The following is a 14900-nucleotide window of genomic DNA, read 5'->3' on the forward strand; positions in this document are numbered from 1 at the left end:
AGAATGAGGCAGCCTTTTACAGGGCAGAACTTCTGGTTTTCTCTCCTTTCGCTATGACTTCGTTTCTCACTCTCAGCAACTCCCTTCATGTCCTTTCTTAGGATGCTGCTGCACATGGGGCAGGCGCAGCTCCGTGGCCCCGTGGCTCCGTGATCCCACCCCTGTCAGGGACCTTTCTGTCTGCAATGGTTTGATGTTCCTCCTTTCCCCTGTCTGCCTGACAGGTGCTGCCTGGGTGAAGCCCAGTCAGCTTCTGACTCGGTCAATCCCCAGCCAGCTTCTGCCTAACTTCCTATCCAGACCACCAGTTTTACCCAATTGTGAGGAGTGCCCTAATAGATAGGAGCATAGCTCCCCCTGGTGGACTGGAGTGTGAAGTGTGTTGTGTGGTTTGTGATACCTGGTAAGGTGATCTCCTTTATTGCCATCAGACGTAACATCACTCCCCCTGGTGGAAGAATGACATTACTGCAACGACCAGGACCCTGGAGCGCTGCAATCACATGGGAGCAGAATGGATATTGATGAGGGCAGGATGGGAGAACATATGGCTGGAGCCAGGAATGAGACACATGGGGGCCAGGATGGGGGATATTATTACCATAGGGGCTAATTGAGGGATATTATTACTGCAGTCATGTATTTATTTTATTTTTTGATGATACTGTTTTAAATGCGGTCCTGTTACTGATGTTACTGAGCAGAGCGATACTATGTCGCATTTTCTTTCTTTATCTGGTGTAATGTAGAAGTTGAGAAAAAATCAAGTAATGTGTTCTGCAAGTGGAGCTCTAGATAACTTTTATTTCCTGCAGAGACCAGCCCTGGCTGGAAGAAGTGATGGCGGTCTGTGCAGGATGAAGATGAAAAGCAAAGATGAAGGACTTCACCTGGAGATGTCACTGGTGAGTCAGTGTGTTACCTGTACACTGACACTATACACTGTATACTATAAATAGGGATCCTGTGTACAATGTCACCAGTGATCTCTGTATTACCTTTACACTGACACTATAAACAGAGCTCCTATGTATAATGTCATTGATCACTGTATAACCTGTACAATATATGCAGTGCTCATGTGCATAATGTCACTGTTGATTACTGTATTACCTGTACACTATATACAGAGCTCCTGTGTATAATGTCACCGTTAATCACTGTATTACCTGCACACAGACACTGCATATTAAGTACAGATCTCCTGTGTATAATGGCACTTATAGTGATATTAGTATTGTTTTTCTTTTATTAATGATCAGTATTGTAGTATTCAGTCACTATGTGGTGGTAATACGTTGTCAGGCCATGGTATGGCGGTATTTGTTTCTTGTATGTGCTGTTATTTGGTCACTATATGGTGGTAATATATGGTCTGGTCATGGTGTGGTGGTATTTGTTCCTTGTTTGTGATATCATTTAATAATAATAAATAATAATAATCTTTATTTTTATATAGCGCTAACATATTCCGCAGCGCTTTACATTTTTTGCACACATTATCATCACTGTCCCCAATGGGGCTCACAATCTAAATTCCCTATTAGTATGTCTTTGGAATGTGGGAGGAAACCGGAGAACCCGGAGGAACCCACACAAACACAGAGAGAACATACAAACTCTTTGCAGATGTTGTCCTTGGTGGGGTTCGAACCCAGGACTCCAGCGCTGCAAGGCTGCAGTGCTAACCACTGCGCCACCGTGCCGCCCTTTGATCACTGTGGTGGTAATGTGTTCTGGACATGGTGTGGCAGTATTTGTATTTTGTATGTGCTGTTATTTGGTCACTTTGTGGTGGTAATATGTAGTCTGGACATGGTGTGACTGTATATGTTCCTTGCATGTGCTGTTGTTTGGTCACTATGTGGTGGTAATATGTAGTCTGGTCATGGTGTGGTGGTATATGCTCCTTGTGTATGCTGTTATTTGGTCACTATGTGGTGGTAATATGTGGTCTGGACATGGTGTGGTTGTATTTGTTCCTTGTATGCGCTGTTGTTTGGTCACTAGGTGGTGGTAATATGGTGCCTGGTCATGGTGCGGTGGTGTTTCTTCCTTGTATGTGGTATTATAGGTCATTTTAAAAATAAATAAAAAATATACCTAAATTGTATTGGATATTTTATCAAATGATTGATAGGATAGAGCAGGGGTCCCCAACCTGTAGCTCGGGAGCCACATGTGGCTCGCAGTCCCATGAATTGTGGCTCGCGGCTGTCTGTCAGCTTTGTGAATTAGCTCCAGCTCTAGCAAACAGGTATGAAGAGCAAATCTGAAAATGGTGAATTTTGTGAGCAGCCCTGCACAGAAGAGCAGATCTGGACGCACATATCCGGGCCTTAGGGGTTTTGAGATGATTGAAGTATGGTACGCTGGAGACAAGATGACCCCACCTGTCAGAGGAGATGTTTGAAGCTGGATGTGACAGTGTCTTGGGAGTGCTTTATAGGAGAATACTGAAGGGGGTATTGTGGGAACCCCTGGATCTTAGTATACTGCTTTGGCGTGATTTTTGTGGAAATGCTTTGGTTAACCATTATGCCTGTAATGGGGGCTTTGGTTGCCACTATTGTGGAAGGGGGGGGGGGGGGACGGGAGCTGAATGTAGCTCGCGACCCTCTCTGAGCTGAATGTGGCTCTCAAGGTCAGAAACGTTGGGGACCTCTGGGATAGAGTATCTATCGGTAGCGCTCAGCCAAAAGAGTCTACCTTGCCTTAAAAAATCTTTTGGCCAAAACAAAAGCTGCTGGCTGGGTGTGTGATCTGGTGATGGGGCTGTGGACAGTTCGAGGGGTGGAGCCTGGGCTGAGTCTCAAGGGGGCCCTGAAAATGTTGCCAGTATGGAGCTCTGAAATTCCTAGTGGCAGCTCTGCCACGGATATCTTACATTTTGCAGCCACCACCGCTAATAACATAATGATCATTGCTACTGAGCTTGTCCATAGTCAGTGCTGTCACCTGCTGGTCAAATAAGGAATTGCATGTCTCACTTTCATTGTGGATAACAACTGCCCCTCCCTAATACAAGACCTCCTGTATTGCAGGAGCTCCTGATCATTTCCATCCCCCTGCAGCTGTGGGGTGGATGAGATGTACTGTGCTACTCGTGCACAAAAAAAACCTCAAAAACTTGTATTTGCAAATGATTTTTTTATTTATTCTATTGCAGTGACCAATAGATCAGAGGATTTATTAGCAGACTTTGTCCTGTTTAATATGCTGGGAATTGTAGTTCTTTATTTGGTAAGTAAATAAAAAACTGTAGGCGGCTTTATTCCTATTGAAGTCGTGCAGATGTAGCAGAGCTAGAAGTGTCAATGAAATATTTTGTACATTGAAATTGCCACACAAAGAAAGACATTACTGGTCCGCAAATGATGAAAATATGGTTAAAAAAAATCTCTTTAGTATTGCTGGAGTTTGCTGGCAGCTCCTGTGTAATCACCGACCAATGATGTCCAGATCTGCTCGATGGGAGACAAGTCCGAAGACGCTGCAGCCATGGGAGCCAAATCCGAAGACGCTGCAGCCATGGGAGCCAAATCTGAAGAGGCTGCAGCCATGGGAGCCAAGTCTGAAGAGGCTGCAGCCATGGGAGCCAGGTCCGGAGACGTTGCAGCCATGGGAGCCAAGTCTGAAGAGGCTGCAGCCATGGGAGCCAAATCTGGAGACGCTGCTGCCATGGGAGCCAGGTCCGAAGACGTTGCAGCCATGGGAGCCAAGTCTGGAAACGCCGGCAGCCATGGGACACAAGTGCGGAGATGCCGGCAGCCATGGGAGACAAGTCTGGAGATGCCGGCAGCCATGGGAGACAAGTCTGGAGATGCCGGCAACCAATGGAGACAAGTCCGGGGACACTGCAGCCATGGTAGACAAGTCTGAAGACACTGTAGCCATGAGAGACAAGTCCGAAGACACTGCAGCCATGGGAGACAAGTTCAGAGATCCTGCAGCCATGGGAGACAAGTCTGGAAACGCCGGCAGCCATGGGAGACAAGTCCGGAGACACTGCAGCCATGGGAGACAAGTCTGGAGATGCCGGCAGCCATGGGAGACAAGTCCGGAGACTCTGCAGCCATGGGGGACAAGTCCGGAGATGTTGCAGCCATGGGAGACAAGTCCGGAGACTCTGCAGCCATGGGAGACAAGTCTGGAGACACTGCAGCCATTAGAGACAATTCCAGAGACACTGAAGCCTTGGGAGACAAGTCAAAAGATGCTGCAGCCATGGGAGACAAGTCTGGAGATGCTGCAGCCATGGGAAACAAGTCTGGAGACTCTGCAGCCATGGGAGCCAAGTTGGGAGACACTACAGCCATGGGAGACAAGTCCGAAGACACTGCAGCCATGGGAGACAAGTCCGGAGATTCTGCAGCCATGGGAGACAAGTCTGGAGACTCTGCAGCCATGGGAGACAAGTTCAGAGACTCTACAGCCATGGGAGACAAGTCCAGAGACTCTGCAGCCATGGGAGACAAGTCCGGAGATGCCGGCAGCCATGGGAGACAAGTCCGGAGATGCTGCAGCCATGGGAGACAAGTCTGGAGACACTGCAGCCATTAGAGACAATTCCAGAGACACTGAAACCTTGGGAGACAAGTCCAAAGATGCTGCAGCCATGGGAGACAAGTCTGGAGATGCTGCAGCCATGGGAAACAAGTCCGGAGACTCTGCAGCTATGGGAGCCAAGTCGGGAGACACTGCAGCCATGGGAGACAAGTCCGAAGACACTGCAGCCATGGGAGACAAGTCTGGAGATTCTGCAGCCATGGGAGAAAAGTCTGGAGACTCTGCAGCCATGGGAGCCAAGTTGGGAGACTCTGCAGCCATGGGAGACAAGTCCGGAGATTCTGCAGCCATGGTAGACAAGTCCAGAGACTCTGCAGCCATGGGAGACAAGTCGGGAGACACTGCAGCCATGGGAGACAAGTCCGAAGACACTGCAGCCATGGGAGACAAGTCCGGAGATTCTGCAGCCATGGGAGACAAGTCCAGAGACGCTGCAGCCATGGGAGACAAATCCGGAGACACTGCAGCCATGAGAGACAAGTCCAGAGACACTGCAGCCATGGGAGACAAGTCCAGAGACACTGCAGCCATGAGAGACAAGTCCAGAGACACTGCAGCCATGGGAGACAAGTTCAGAGATCCTGCAGCCATGGGAGACAAGTCTGGAAACGCCGGCAGCCATGGGAGACAAGTCCGGAGACACTGCAGCCATGGGAGACAAGTCTGGAGATGCCGGCAGCCATGGGAGACAAGTCCGGAGACTCTGCAGCCATGGGGGACAAGTCCGGAGATGTTGCAGCCATGGGAGACAAGTCCGGAGACTCTGCAGCCATGGGAGACAAGTCTGGAGACACTGCAGCCATTAGAGACAATTCCAGAGACACTGAAGCCTTGGGAGACAAGTCAAAAGATGCTGCAGCCATGGGAGACAAGTCTGGAGATGCTGCAGCCATGGGAAACAAGTCTGGAGACTCTGCAGCCATGGGAGCCAAGTTGGGAGACACTACAGCCATGGGAGACAAGTCCGAAGACACTGCAGCCATGGGAGACAAGTCCGGAGATTCTGCAGCCATGGGAGACAAGTCTGGAGACTCTGCAGCCATGGGAGACAAGTTCAGAGACTCTACAGCCATGGGAGACAAGTCCAGAGACTCTGCAGCCATGGGAGACAAGTCCGGAGATGCCGGCAGCCATGGGAGACAAGTCCGGAGATGCTGCAGCCATGGGAGACAAGTCTGGAGACACTGCAGCCATTAGAGACAATTCCAGAGACACTGAAACCTTGGGAGACAAGTCCAAAGATGCTGCAGCCATGGGAGACAAGTCTGGAGATGCTGCAGCCATGGGAAACAAGTCCGGAGACTCTGCAGCTATGGGAGCCAAGTCGGGAGACACTGCAGCCATGGGAGACAAGTCCGAAGACACTGCAGCCATGGGAGACAAGTCTGGAGATTCTGCAGCCATGGGAGAAAAGTCTGGAGACTCTGCAGCCATGGGAGCCAAGTTGGGAGACTCTGCAGCCATGGGAGACAAGTCCGGAGATTCTGCAGCCATGGTAGACAAGTCCAGAGACTCTGCAGCCATGGGAGACAAGTCGGGAGACACTGCAGCCATGGGAGACAAGTCCGAAGACACTGCAGCCATGGGAGACAAGTCCGGAGATTCTGCAGCCATGGGAGACAAGTCCAGAGACGCTGCAGCCATGGGAGACAAATCCGGAGACACTGCAGCCATGAGAGACAAGTCCAGAGACACTGCAGCCATGGGAGACAAGTCCAGAGACACTGCAGCCATGAGAGACAAGTCCAGAGACACTGCAGCCATGGGAGACAAGTCCGAAGACACTGCAGCCATAGGAGACAAGTCCGGAGACACTTGTTATGAACTGGTGATTCAGAACCACAATGGACCTGGTGGTTAAGAGCACACAAAGTGACCTGATAGTTACTAATAACATAGGACGAGCTCTGAGACGTGGGAACTCTGCTGACCGCAATCCCTAATCCTATCACACCACACTAGAGGTAGCCGTGGAGCGCTCCTGACCAGACCTAGGCGCCTCGGGCACAGCCTGAGAAACTAGCTAGCCCTGAAGATAGAAAAATAAGCCTACCTTGCCTCAGAGAAAATCCCCAAAGGAAAAGGCAGCCCTCCACATATAATGACTGTGAGTGAAGATGAAAATACAAACACAGAGATGAAATAGATTTTAGCAAAGTGAGGCCCGACTTACTGAATAGACCGAGGATAGGAAAGATAGCTTTGCGATCAGCACAAAAACCTACAAACAACCACGCAGAGGGCGCAAAAAGACCCTCCGCACCGACTAACGGTACGGAGGTGCTTCCTCTGCGTCCCAGAGCTTCCAGCAAGCAAGACAAACCAATATAGCAAGCTGGACAGAAAAAATAGCAACAAAAGTAACACAAGCAGAACTTAGCTAATGCATGGCAGACAGGCCACAAGAACGATCCAGGAGAGAGCAAGACCAATACTGGAACATTGACTGGAGGCCAGGAACAAAGAACTAGGTGGAGTTAAATAGAGCAGCACCTAACGACTTAACCTCGTCACCTGAGGAAGGAAACTCAGAAGCCGCAGCCCCACTCACATCCACCAGAGGAAGCTCATGGACAGAACCAGTCGAATTACCACTCATGACCACAGGAAGGAGCTTGACCACAGAATTCACAACAGTACCCCCACTTGAGGAGGGGTCACCGAACCCTCACCAGAGCCCCCAGGCCGACCAGGATGAGCCAAATGAAAGGCACGAACCAGATCGGCAGCATGAACATCAGAGGCAAAATCCCAGGAATTATCTTCCTGACCATAACCCTTCCACTTAACCAGGTACTGGAGTTTCCGTCTCGAAATACGAGAATCCAAAATCTTCTCCACTATATACTCCAACTCCCCCTCAACCAAAACCGGGGCAGGAGGATCAACGGATGGAACCACAGGTGCCACGTATCTCCGCAACAATGACCTATGGAATACATTATGGATGGAAAAAGAAGCTGGAAGGGTCAAACGAAAAGACACAGGATTAAGAACCTCAGAAATCCTATACGGACCAATGAAACGAGGCTTAAACTTAAGAGAGGAAACTTTCATAGGAATATAACGAGACGACAACCAAACCAAATCCCCAACACGAAGTCGGGGACCCACACAGCGCCTGCGGTTAGCGAAACGTTGAGCCTTCTCCTGGGACAATGTCAAATTGTCCACTACATGAGTCCAAATCTGCTGCAACCTATCCACCACAGTATCCACACCAGGACAGTCCGAAGACTCAACCTGCCCTGAAGAGAAACGAGGATGGAAACCAGAATTGCAGAAAAACGGCGAAACCAAAGTAGCCGAGCTGGCCCGATTATTAAGGGCGAACTCAGCCAAAGGCAAAAAGGACACCCAATCATCCTGATCAGCAGAAACAAAGCATCTCAGATATGTTTCCAAGGTCTGATTGGTTCGTTCAGTTTGGCCATTTGTCTGAGGATGGAAAGCCGAGGAAAAAGACAAATCAATGCCCATCCTAGCACAAAAGGCTCGCCAAAACCTCGAAAAACTGGGAACCTCTGTCAGAAACGATGTTCTCCGGAATGCCATGTAAACGAACCACATGTTGGAAAAACAATGGCACCAAATCAGAGGAGGAAGGCAATTTAGACAAGGGTACCAAATGGACCATCTTAGAGAAGCGATCACAAACCACCCAAATGACCGACATCTTTTGAGAGACGGGGAGATCCGAAATAAAATCCATAGAGATATGTGTCCAGGGCCTCTTCGGGACCGGCAAGGGCAAAAGCAACCCACTGGCACGAGAACAGCAGGGCTTAGCCCGAGCACAAATCCCCCAGGACTGCACAAACGAACGCACATCCCGCGACAGAGACGGCCACCAAAAGGATCTAGCCACCAAATCTCTGGTACCAAAGATTCCAGGATGACCAGCCAACACCGAACAATGAACCTCAGAGATAACTCTACTCGTCCATTTATCAGGGACAAACAGTTTCTCCGCTGGGCAACGGTCAGGTCTATTAGCCTGAAATTTTTGCAGCACCCGCCGCAAATCAGGGGAGATGGCCGACAAAATTACCCCCTCTTTGAGAATACCCGCCGGCTCAGGCAAACCCGGAGAGTCGGGCACAAAACTCCTAGAAAGGGCATCCGCCTTCACATTCTTAGAGCCCGGAAGGTACGAAACCACAAAGTCAAAACGGGAGAAAAACAGTGACCAACGAGCCTGTCTAGGATTCAACCGTTTGGCAGACTCGAGATAAGTCAAGTTCTTGTGATCAGTCAAGACCACCACGCGATGCTTAGCTCCTTCAAGCCAATGACGCCACTCCTCGAATGCCCACTTCATGACCAGCAACTTTCGATTGCCAACATCATAATTACGCTCAGCAGGCGAAAACTTCCTGGAAAAGAAGGCACATGGTTTCATCACCGAGCCATCAGAACTTCTTTGCGACAAAACAGCCCCTGCTCCAATCTCAAAAGCATCAACCTCGACCTGGAACGGGAGCGAAACATCTGGCTGGCACAACACAGGGGTAGAAGAAAAACGACGCTTCAACTCCTGAAAAGCTTCCACAGCAGCAGAAGACCAATTGACCACATCAGCACCCTTCTTGGTTAAATCAGTCAATGGTTTAGCAATACTAGAAAAATTTTGATGAAGCAACGATCATCACTGTCCCCGATGGGGCTCACAATCTAAATTCCCTATTAGTATGTCTTTGGAATGTGGGAGGAAACCGGAGAACCCGGAGGAAACCCACACAAAGAGAACATACAAACTCTTTGCAGATGTTGTCCTTGGTGGGGTTCGAACCCAGGACTCCAGCGCTGCAAGGCTGCAGTGCTAACCACTGCGCCACCGTGCCGCCCTTTGATCACTGTGGTGGTAATATGTGATCTGGACATGGTGTGGTGGTATTTGTTCCTTGTATGTGATATTATTTGATCAATGTGGTGGTAATGTGTTCTGGACATGGTGTGGCAGTATTTGCATTTTGTATGTGCTGTTATTTGGTCACTTTGTGGTGGTAATATGTAGTCTGGACATGGTGTGACTGTATATGTTCCTTGCATGTGCTGTTGTTTGGTCACTATGTGGTGGTAATATGTAGTCTGGTCATGGTGTGGTGGTATATGCTCCTTGTGTATGCTGTTATTTGGTCACTATGTGGTGGTAATATGTGGTCTGGACATGGTGTGGTTGTATTTGTTCCTTTTATGCGCTGTTTGGTCACTAGGTGGTGGTAATATGGTGCCTGGTCATGGTGCGGTGGTGTTTCTTCCTTGTATGTGGTATTATAGGTCATTTTAGAAATAAATAAAAAATATACCTAAATTGTATTGGATATTTTATCAAATGATTGTTAGGATAGAGCAGGGGTCCCCAACCTGTAGCTCGGGAGCCACATGTGGCTCGCAGTCCCATGAATTGTGGCTCGCGGCTGTCTGTCAGCTTTGTGAATTAGCTCCAGCTCTAGCAAACAGGTATGAAGAGCAAATCTGAAAACGGTGAATTTTGTGAGCAGCCCTGCACAGAAGAGCAGATCTGGACGCACATATCCGGGTCTTAGGGGTTTTGAGATGATTGAAGTATGGTACGCTGGAGACAAGATGACCCCACCTGTCAGAGGAGATGTTTGAAGCTGGATGTGACAGTGTCTTGGGAGTGCTTTATAGGAGAATACTGAAGGGGGTATTGTGGGAACCCCTGGATCTTAGTATACTGCTTTGGCGTGATTTTTGTGGAAATGCTTTGGTTAACCATTATGCCTGTAATGGGGGCTTTGGTTGCCACTATTGTGGAAGGGGGGGGGCGGGAGCTGAATGTGGCTCGCGACCCTCTCTGAGCTGAATGTGGCTCTCAAGGTCAGAAACGTTGGGGACCTCTGGGATAGAGTATCGGTAGCGCTCAGCCAAAAGAGTCTACCTTGCCTTAAAAAAATCTTTTGGCCAAAACAAAAGCTGCTGGCTGGGTGTGTGATCTGGTGATGGGGCTGTGGACAGTTCGAGGGGTGGAGCCTGGGCTGAGTCTCAAGGGCGCCCTGAAAATGTTGCCAGTATGGAGCTCTGAAATTCCTAGTGGCAGCTCTGCCACGGATATCTTACATTTTGCAGCCACCACCGCTAATAACTAGTGTTGAGCATTCCGATACCGCAAGTATCGGGTATCGGCCGATACTTGCGGTATCGGAATTCCGATACCGAGATCCGATACTTTTGTGGTATCGGATACATAGAGATGTGTAAAATAAAGAATTAAAATAAAAAATATTGATATATTTACCTCTCCGGCGGCCCCTGGTGAGTCCGCGGGTAACCGGCAGGCTTCGTTGTTCAAAATCAGCGCTTTTAGGACCTGAGAAACACGTCCCGGCTTCTGATTGGTCGCGGGCCGCCCATGTGACCGCCACGCGACCAATCACAAGCCGCGACGTCACCGCAAGCTATTAGCGCGCTCATTTTTGAAAAATGAGCGCGTTAATGACTTTCAAAGACGTAGCGGCTTGTGATTGGTCGCGGCCACGCGACCAATCACAAGCCGCTATGTCTTTCAAAGCCATTAACGCGCTCATTTTTAAAAATGAGCGTCAATAGCTTGCGGTGACGTCGCGGCTTGTGATTGGTCGCGGCCACGCGACCAATCACAACCCGCTACGTCTTTGAAAGCCATTAACGCGCTCATTTTTAAAAATGAGCGCGCTAATAGCTTGCGGTGACGTCGCGGCTTGTGATTGGTCGCATGGCGGTCACATGGGCGGCCCGCGACCAATCAGAAGCCGGGACGTGTTTCTCAGGTCCTAAAAGCGCTGATTTTGAACAAAGAAGCCTGCCGGTTACCCGCGCTGAGTTCAGGGGCCGCCGGAGAGGTAAATATATCAATATTTTTTATTTTTATTCTTTATTTTACACCTCCCTATGGATCCCAGGGCCTGAAGGAGAGTTTCCTCTCCTTCAGACCCTGGGAACCATGAGAATACCTTCCGATACTTGATGTCCCATTGACTTGTATTGGTATCGGATATCGGTATCGGCGATATCCGATATTTTTCGGGTATCGGCCGATACTATCCGATACCGATACTTTCAAGTATCGGACGGTATCGCTCAACACTACTAATAACATAATGATCATTGCTACTGAGCTTGTCCATAGTCAGTGCTGTCACCTGCTGGTCAAATAAGGAATTGCATGTCTCACTTTCATTGTGGATAACAACTGCCCCTCCCTAATACAAGACCTCCTGTATTGCAGGAGCTCCTGATCATTTCCATCCCCCTGCAGCTGTGGGGTGGATGAGATGTACTGTGCTACTCGTGCACAAAAAAAACCTCAAAAACTTGTATTTGCAAATGATTTTTTTATTTATTCTATTGCAGTGACCAATAGATCAGAGGATTTATTAGCAGACTTTGTCCTGTTTAATATGCTGGGAATTGTAGTTCTTTATTTGGTAAGTAAATAAAAAACTGTAGGCGGCTTTATTCCTATTGAAGTCGTGCAGATGTAGCAGAGCTAGAAGTGTCAATGAAATATTTTGTACATTGAAATTGCCACACAAAGAAAGACATTACTGGTCCGCAAATGATGAAAATATGGTTAAAAAAAATCTCTTTAGTATGGCTGGAGTTTGCTGGCAGCTCCTGTGTAATCACCGACCAATGATGTCCAGATCTGCTCGATGGGAGACAAGTCCGAAGACGCTGCAGCCATGGGAGCCAAATCCGAAAACGCTGCAGCCATGGGAGCCAAATCCGAAGACGCTGCAGCCATGGGAGCCAAATCTGAAGAGGCTGCAGCCATGGGAGCCAAATCTGAAGAGGCTGCAGCCATGGGAGCCAAGTCTGGAGACACTGCAGCCATGGGAGCCAAATCCGAAGACGCTGCAGCCATGGGAGCCAAATATGAAGAGGCTGCAGCCATGGGAGCCAAGTCTGGAGACGTTGCAGCCATGGGAGCCAGGTCCGGAGATGCTGCAGCTATGGGAGCCAAGTCTGAAGAGGCTGCAGCCATGGGAGCCAAGTCTGGAGATGCTGCTGCCATGGGAGACAAGTCTGAAGAGTCTGCAGCCATGGGAGCCAAGTCTGGAGACGCTGCTGCCATGGGAGCCAGGTCCGGAGATGCTGCAGCTATGGGAGCCAAGTCTGAAGAGGCTGCAGCCATGGGAGCCAAGTCTGGAGATGCTGCTGCCATGGGAGACAAGTCTGGAGATGCCAGCAACCAATGGAGACAAGTCTGGAGATGCTGCAGCCATGGGAGACAAGTCTGAAGACACTGTAGCCATGAGAGACAAGTCCGAAGACACTGCAGTCATGGGAGACAAGTTCGGAGATCCTGCAGCCATGGGAGACAAGTCCAGAGACTCTGCAGCCATGGGAGACAAGTCGGGAGACACTGCAGCCATGGGAGACAAGTCCGAAGACACTGCAGCAATGGGAGACAAGTCGGGAGACACTGCAGCCATGGGAGCCAAGTCGGGAGACACTGCAGCCATGGGAGACAAGTCCAAAGACACTGCAGCCATGGGAGACAAATCCGGAGGCACTGCAGTCATGAGAGACAAGTCCAGAGACACTGCAGCCATGGTAGACAAGTCCGGAGACACTGCAGCCATGGGAGCCGAGTCGGGAGATACTGCAGCCATGGGAGACAAGTCCGAAGACACTGCAGCCATGAGAGACAAGTCCGGAGACTCTACAGCCATGGGAGACAAATCCGGAGACACTGCAGCCATGAGAGACAAGTCCAGAGACACTGCAGCCATTGGAGACAAGTCCGGAGACACTGCAGCCATGAGAGACAAGTCCGGAGACACTGCAGCCATGAGAGACAAGTCCAGAGACACTGCAGCCATGGGAGACAAATCCGGAGACACTGCAGCCATGAGAGACAAGTCCAGAGACACTGCAGCCATGGGAGACAAGTCCGGAGACACTGCAGCCATGAGAGACACGTCCGGAGACTCTACAGCCATGGGAGACAAGTCCAAAGATGCTGCAGCCATGAGTTACAAGTCTGGAAATGCTGGCAGCCATAGGAGACAAGTCTGGAGATGATGCAGCCATGGGAGACAAGCAGGGCCGGATTTAAGAGGTGTGTGGCCCGGGGCCCATTTTCGAGGGAGGCCCATTTTTCAAGGTGCTGCAATATGTAATGCAAAAACACAAAATGAAACTAACGCAAGTTTATTTACAAAAATCATTTACGCAGTAATTCAGGTAAAATCGTTCATTTTTTACAATCCAGGCACTTTCCTTGATTTTCGTGCTGCAAAATCACTAATGATGTCACTAAAGTCCAATTTACACAGTAGATCTGACTCAATGCTCATGATGGCCAAATTTACAAGTCGTTCCTGCTTCATGGATGTCCTTAACAGGTTTTCAACTAATTTGAGTTTTGGGAAGGAACACTCACCACTGCAGTTTGTTACCATCAAAATTAGATATATCCTTAGAGCTATCTCAATATTTGGGAAAGTGTCCTGCACACCCGTTTCCATGATAAGCTTGTACATGAAAATTTCAGTGCTGATATCTTTTGGCTTCCTCGAAGGTAGCCGAACAAACTCTCATGTGATCTAATCCGAGTGAGCGATCATATAGCTGTACAGGTAGCGCCTAGAAGCTTCTGTTGAGATCGGAGAAGGCTGCCGCATGCCATAAGCTAAGCATAAGGTACAGGGAGGGTACTAAGGAAGTCTGGCTAGCCAGGTCAGTGGATGCTGAGCCATGACTGCCGCTCTGCGTCAGCCACTGAGATGTAGGACCGTAGCCAGGTCCCTACACTTTCAATAGTTTCTCTTTTGTTAAATGTTCCTGATCATTAGAAACGGTTCACAGCAAAGAGACGTGTAATTTACATGTTTTGAGATATTTATCCCTATATTGGTGGGAGGCCCTCGCTTGGTGGGTGGCCCAGGGTCTGGGGCCCCTTGGGCCCCCCTAAATCCAGGCCTAGAGACAACTCGGGAGACACTGCAGCCATGGGAGACAAGTCCGGAGATGCCGGCAGCCATGGGAGAAAAGTCCGGAGATGCTGCAGCCATGGGAGAAAAGTCCGGAGATGCTGCAGCCATGGGAGAAAAGTCCGGAGATGCTGCAGCCATGGGAGAAAAGTCCGGAGATGCTGCAGCCATGGGAGACAAGTCCGGAGATGCTGCAGCCATGGGAGACAAGTCAGGAAATGCTGCAGCCATGGGAGACAAGTCTGGAGATGCTGCAGCCATGGGAGACAAGTCCGGAGATGCTGCAGCCATGGGAGACAAGTCTGGAGATGCCGGCAGCCATGGGAGACAAGTCCAGAGATGCTGCAGCCATGGGAGACAAGTCTGGAGATGCTGCAGCCATGGGAG

At 49.5% G+C, this 14900-nt stretch overlaps 1 protein-coding gene across 1 annotated transcript; it reads left to right on the forward strand.

Annotated features, from left to right (window-relative positions):
- The first annotated feature begins 12227 nt into the window (after positions 1-12227).
- On the forward strand, positions 12228-12815 carry LOC138671797 (spidroin-1-like). Its single transcript, XM_069759932.1, has one exon. The coding sequence runs from the start codon at positions 12228-12230 to the stop codon at positions 12813-12815; it is 588 nt and encodes a 195-aa protein (XP_069616033.1).
- The last annotated feature ends 2085 nt before the right edge of the window (positions 12816-14900 follow it).

This window comes from Ranitomeya imitator, chromosome 3 (genome assembly GCF_032444005.1).
Source record: "Ranitomeya imitator isolate aRanImi1 chromosome 3, aRanImi1.pri, whole genome shotgun sequence".
NCBI classification, from domain to species: domain Eukaryota; kingdom Metazoa; phylum Chordata; class Amphibia; order Anura; family Dendrobatidae; genus Ranitomeya; species Ranitomeya imitator.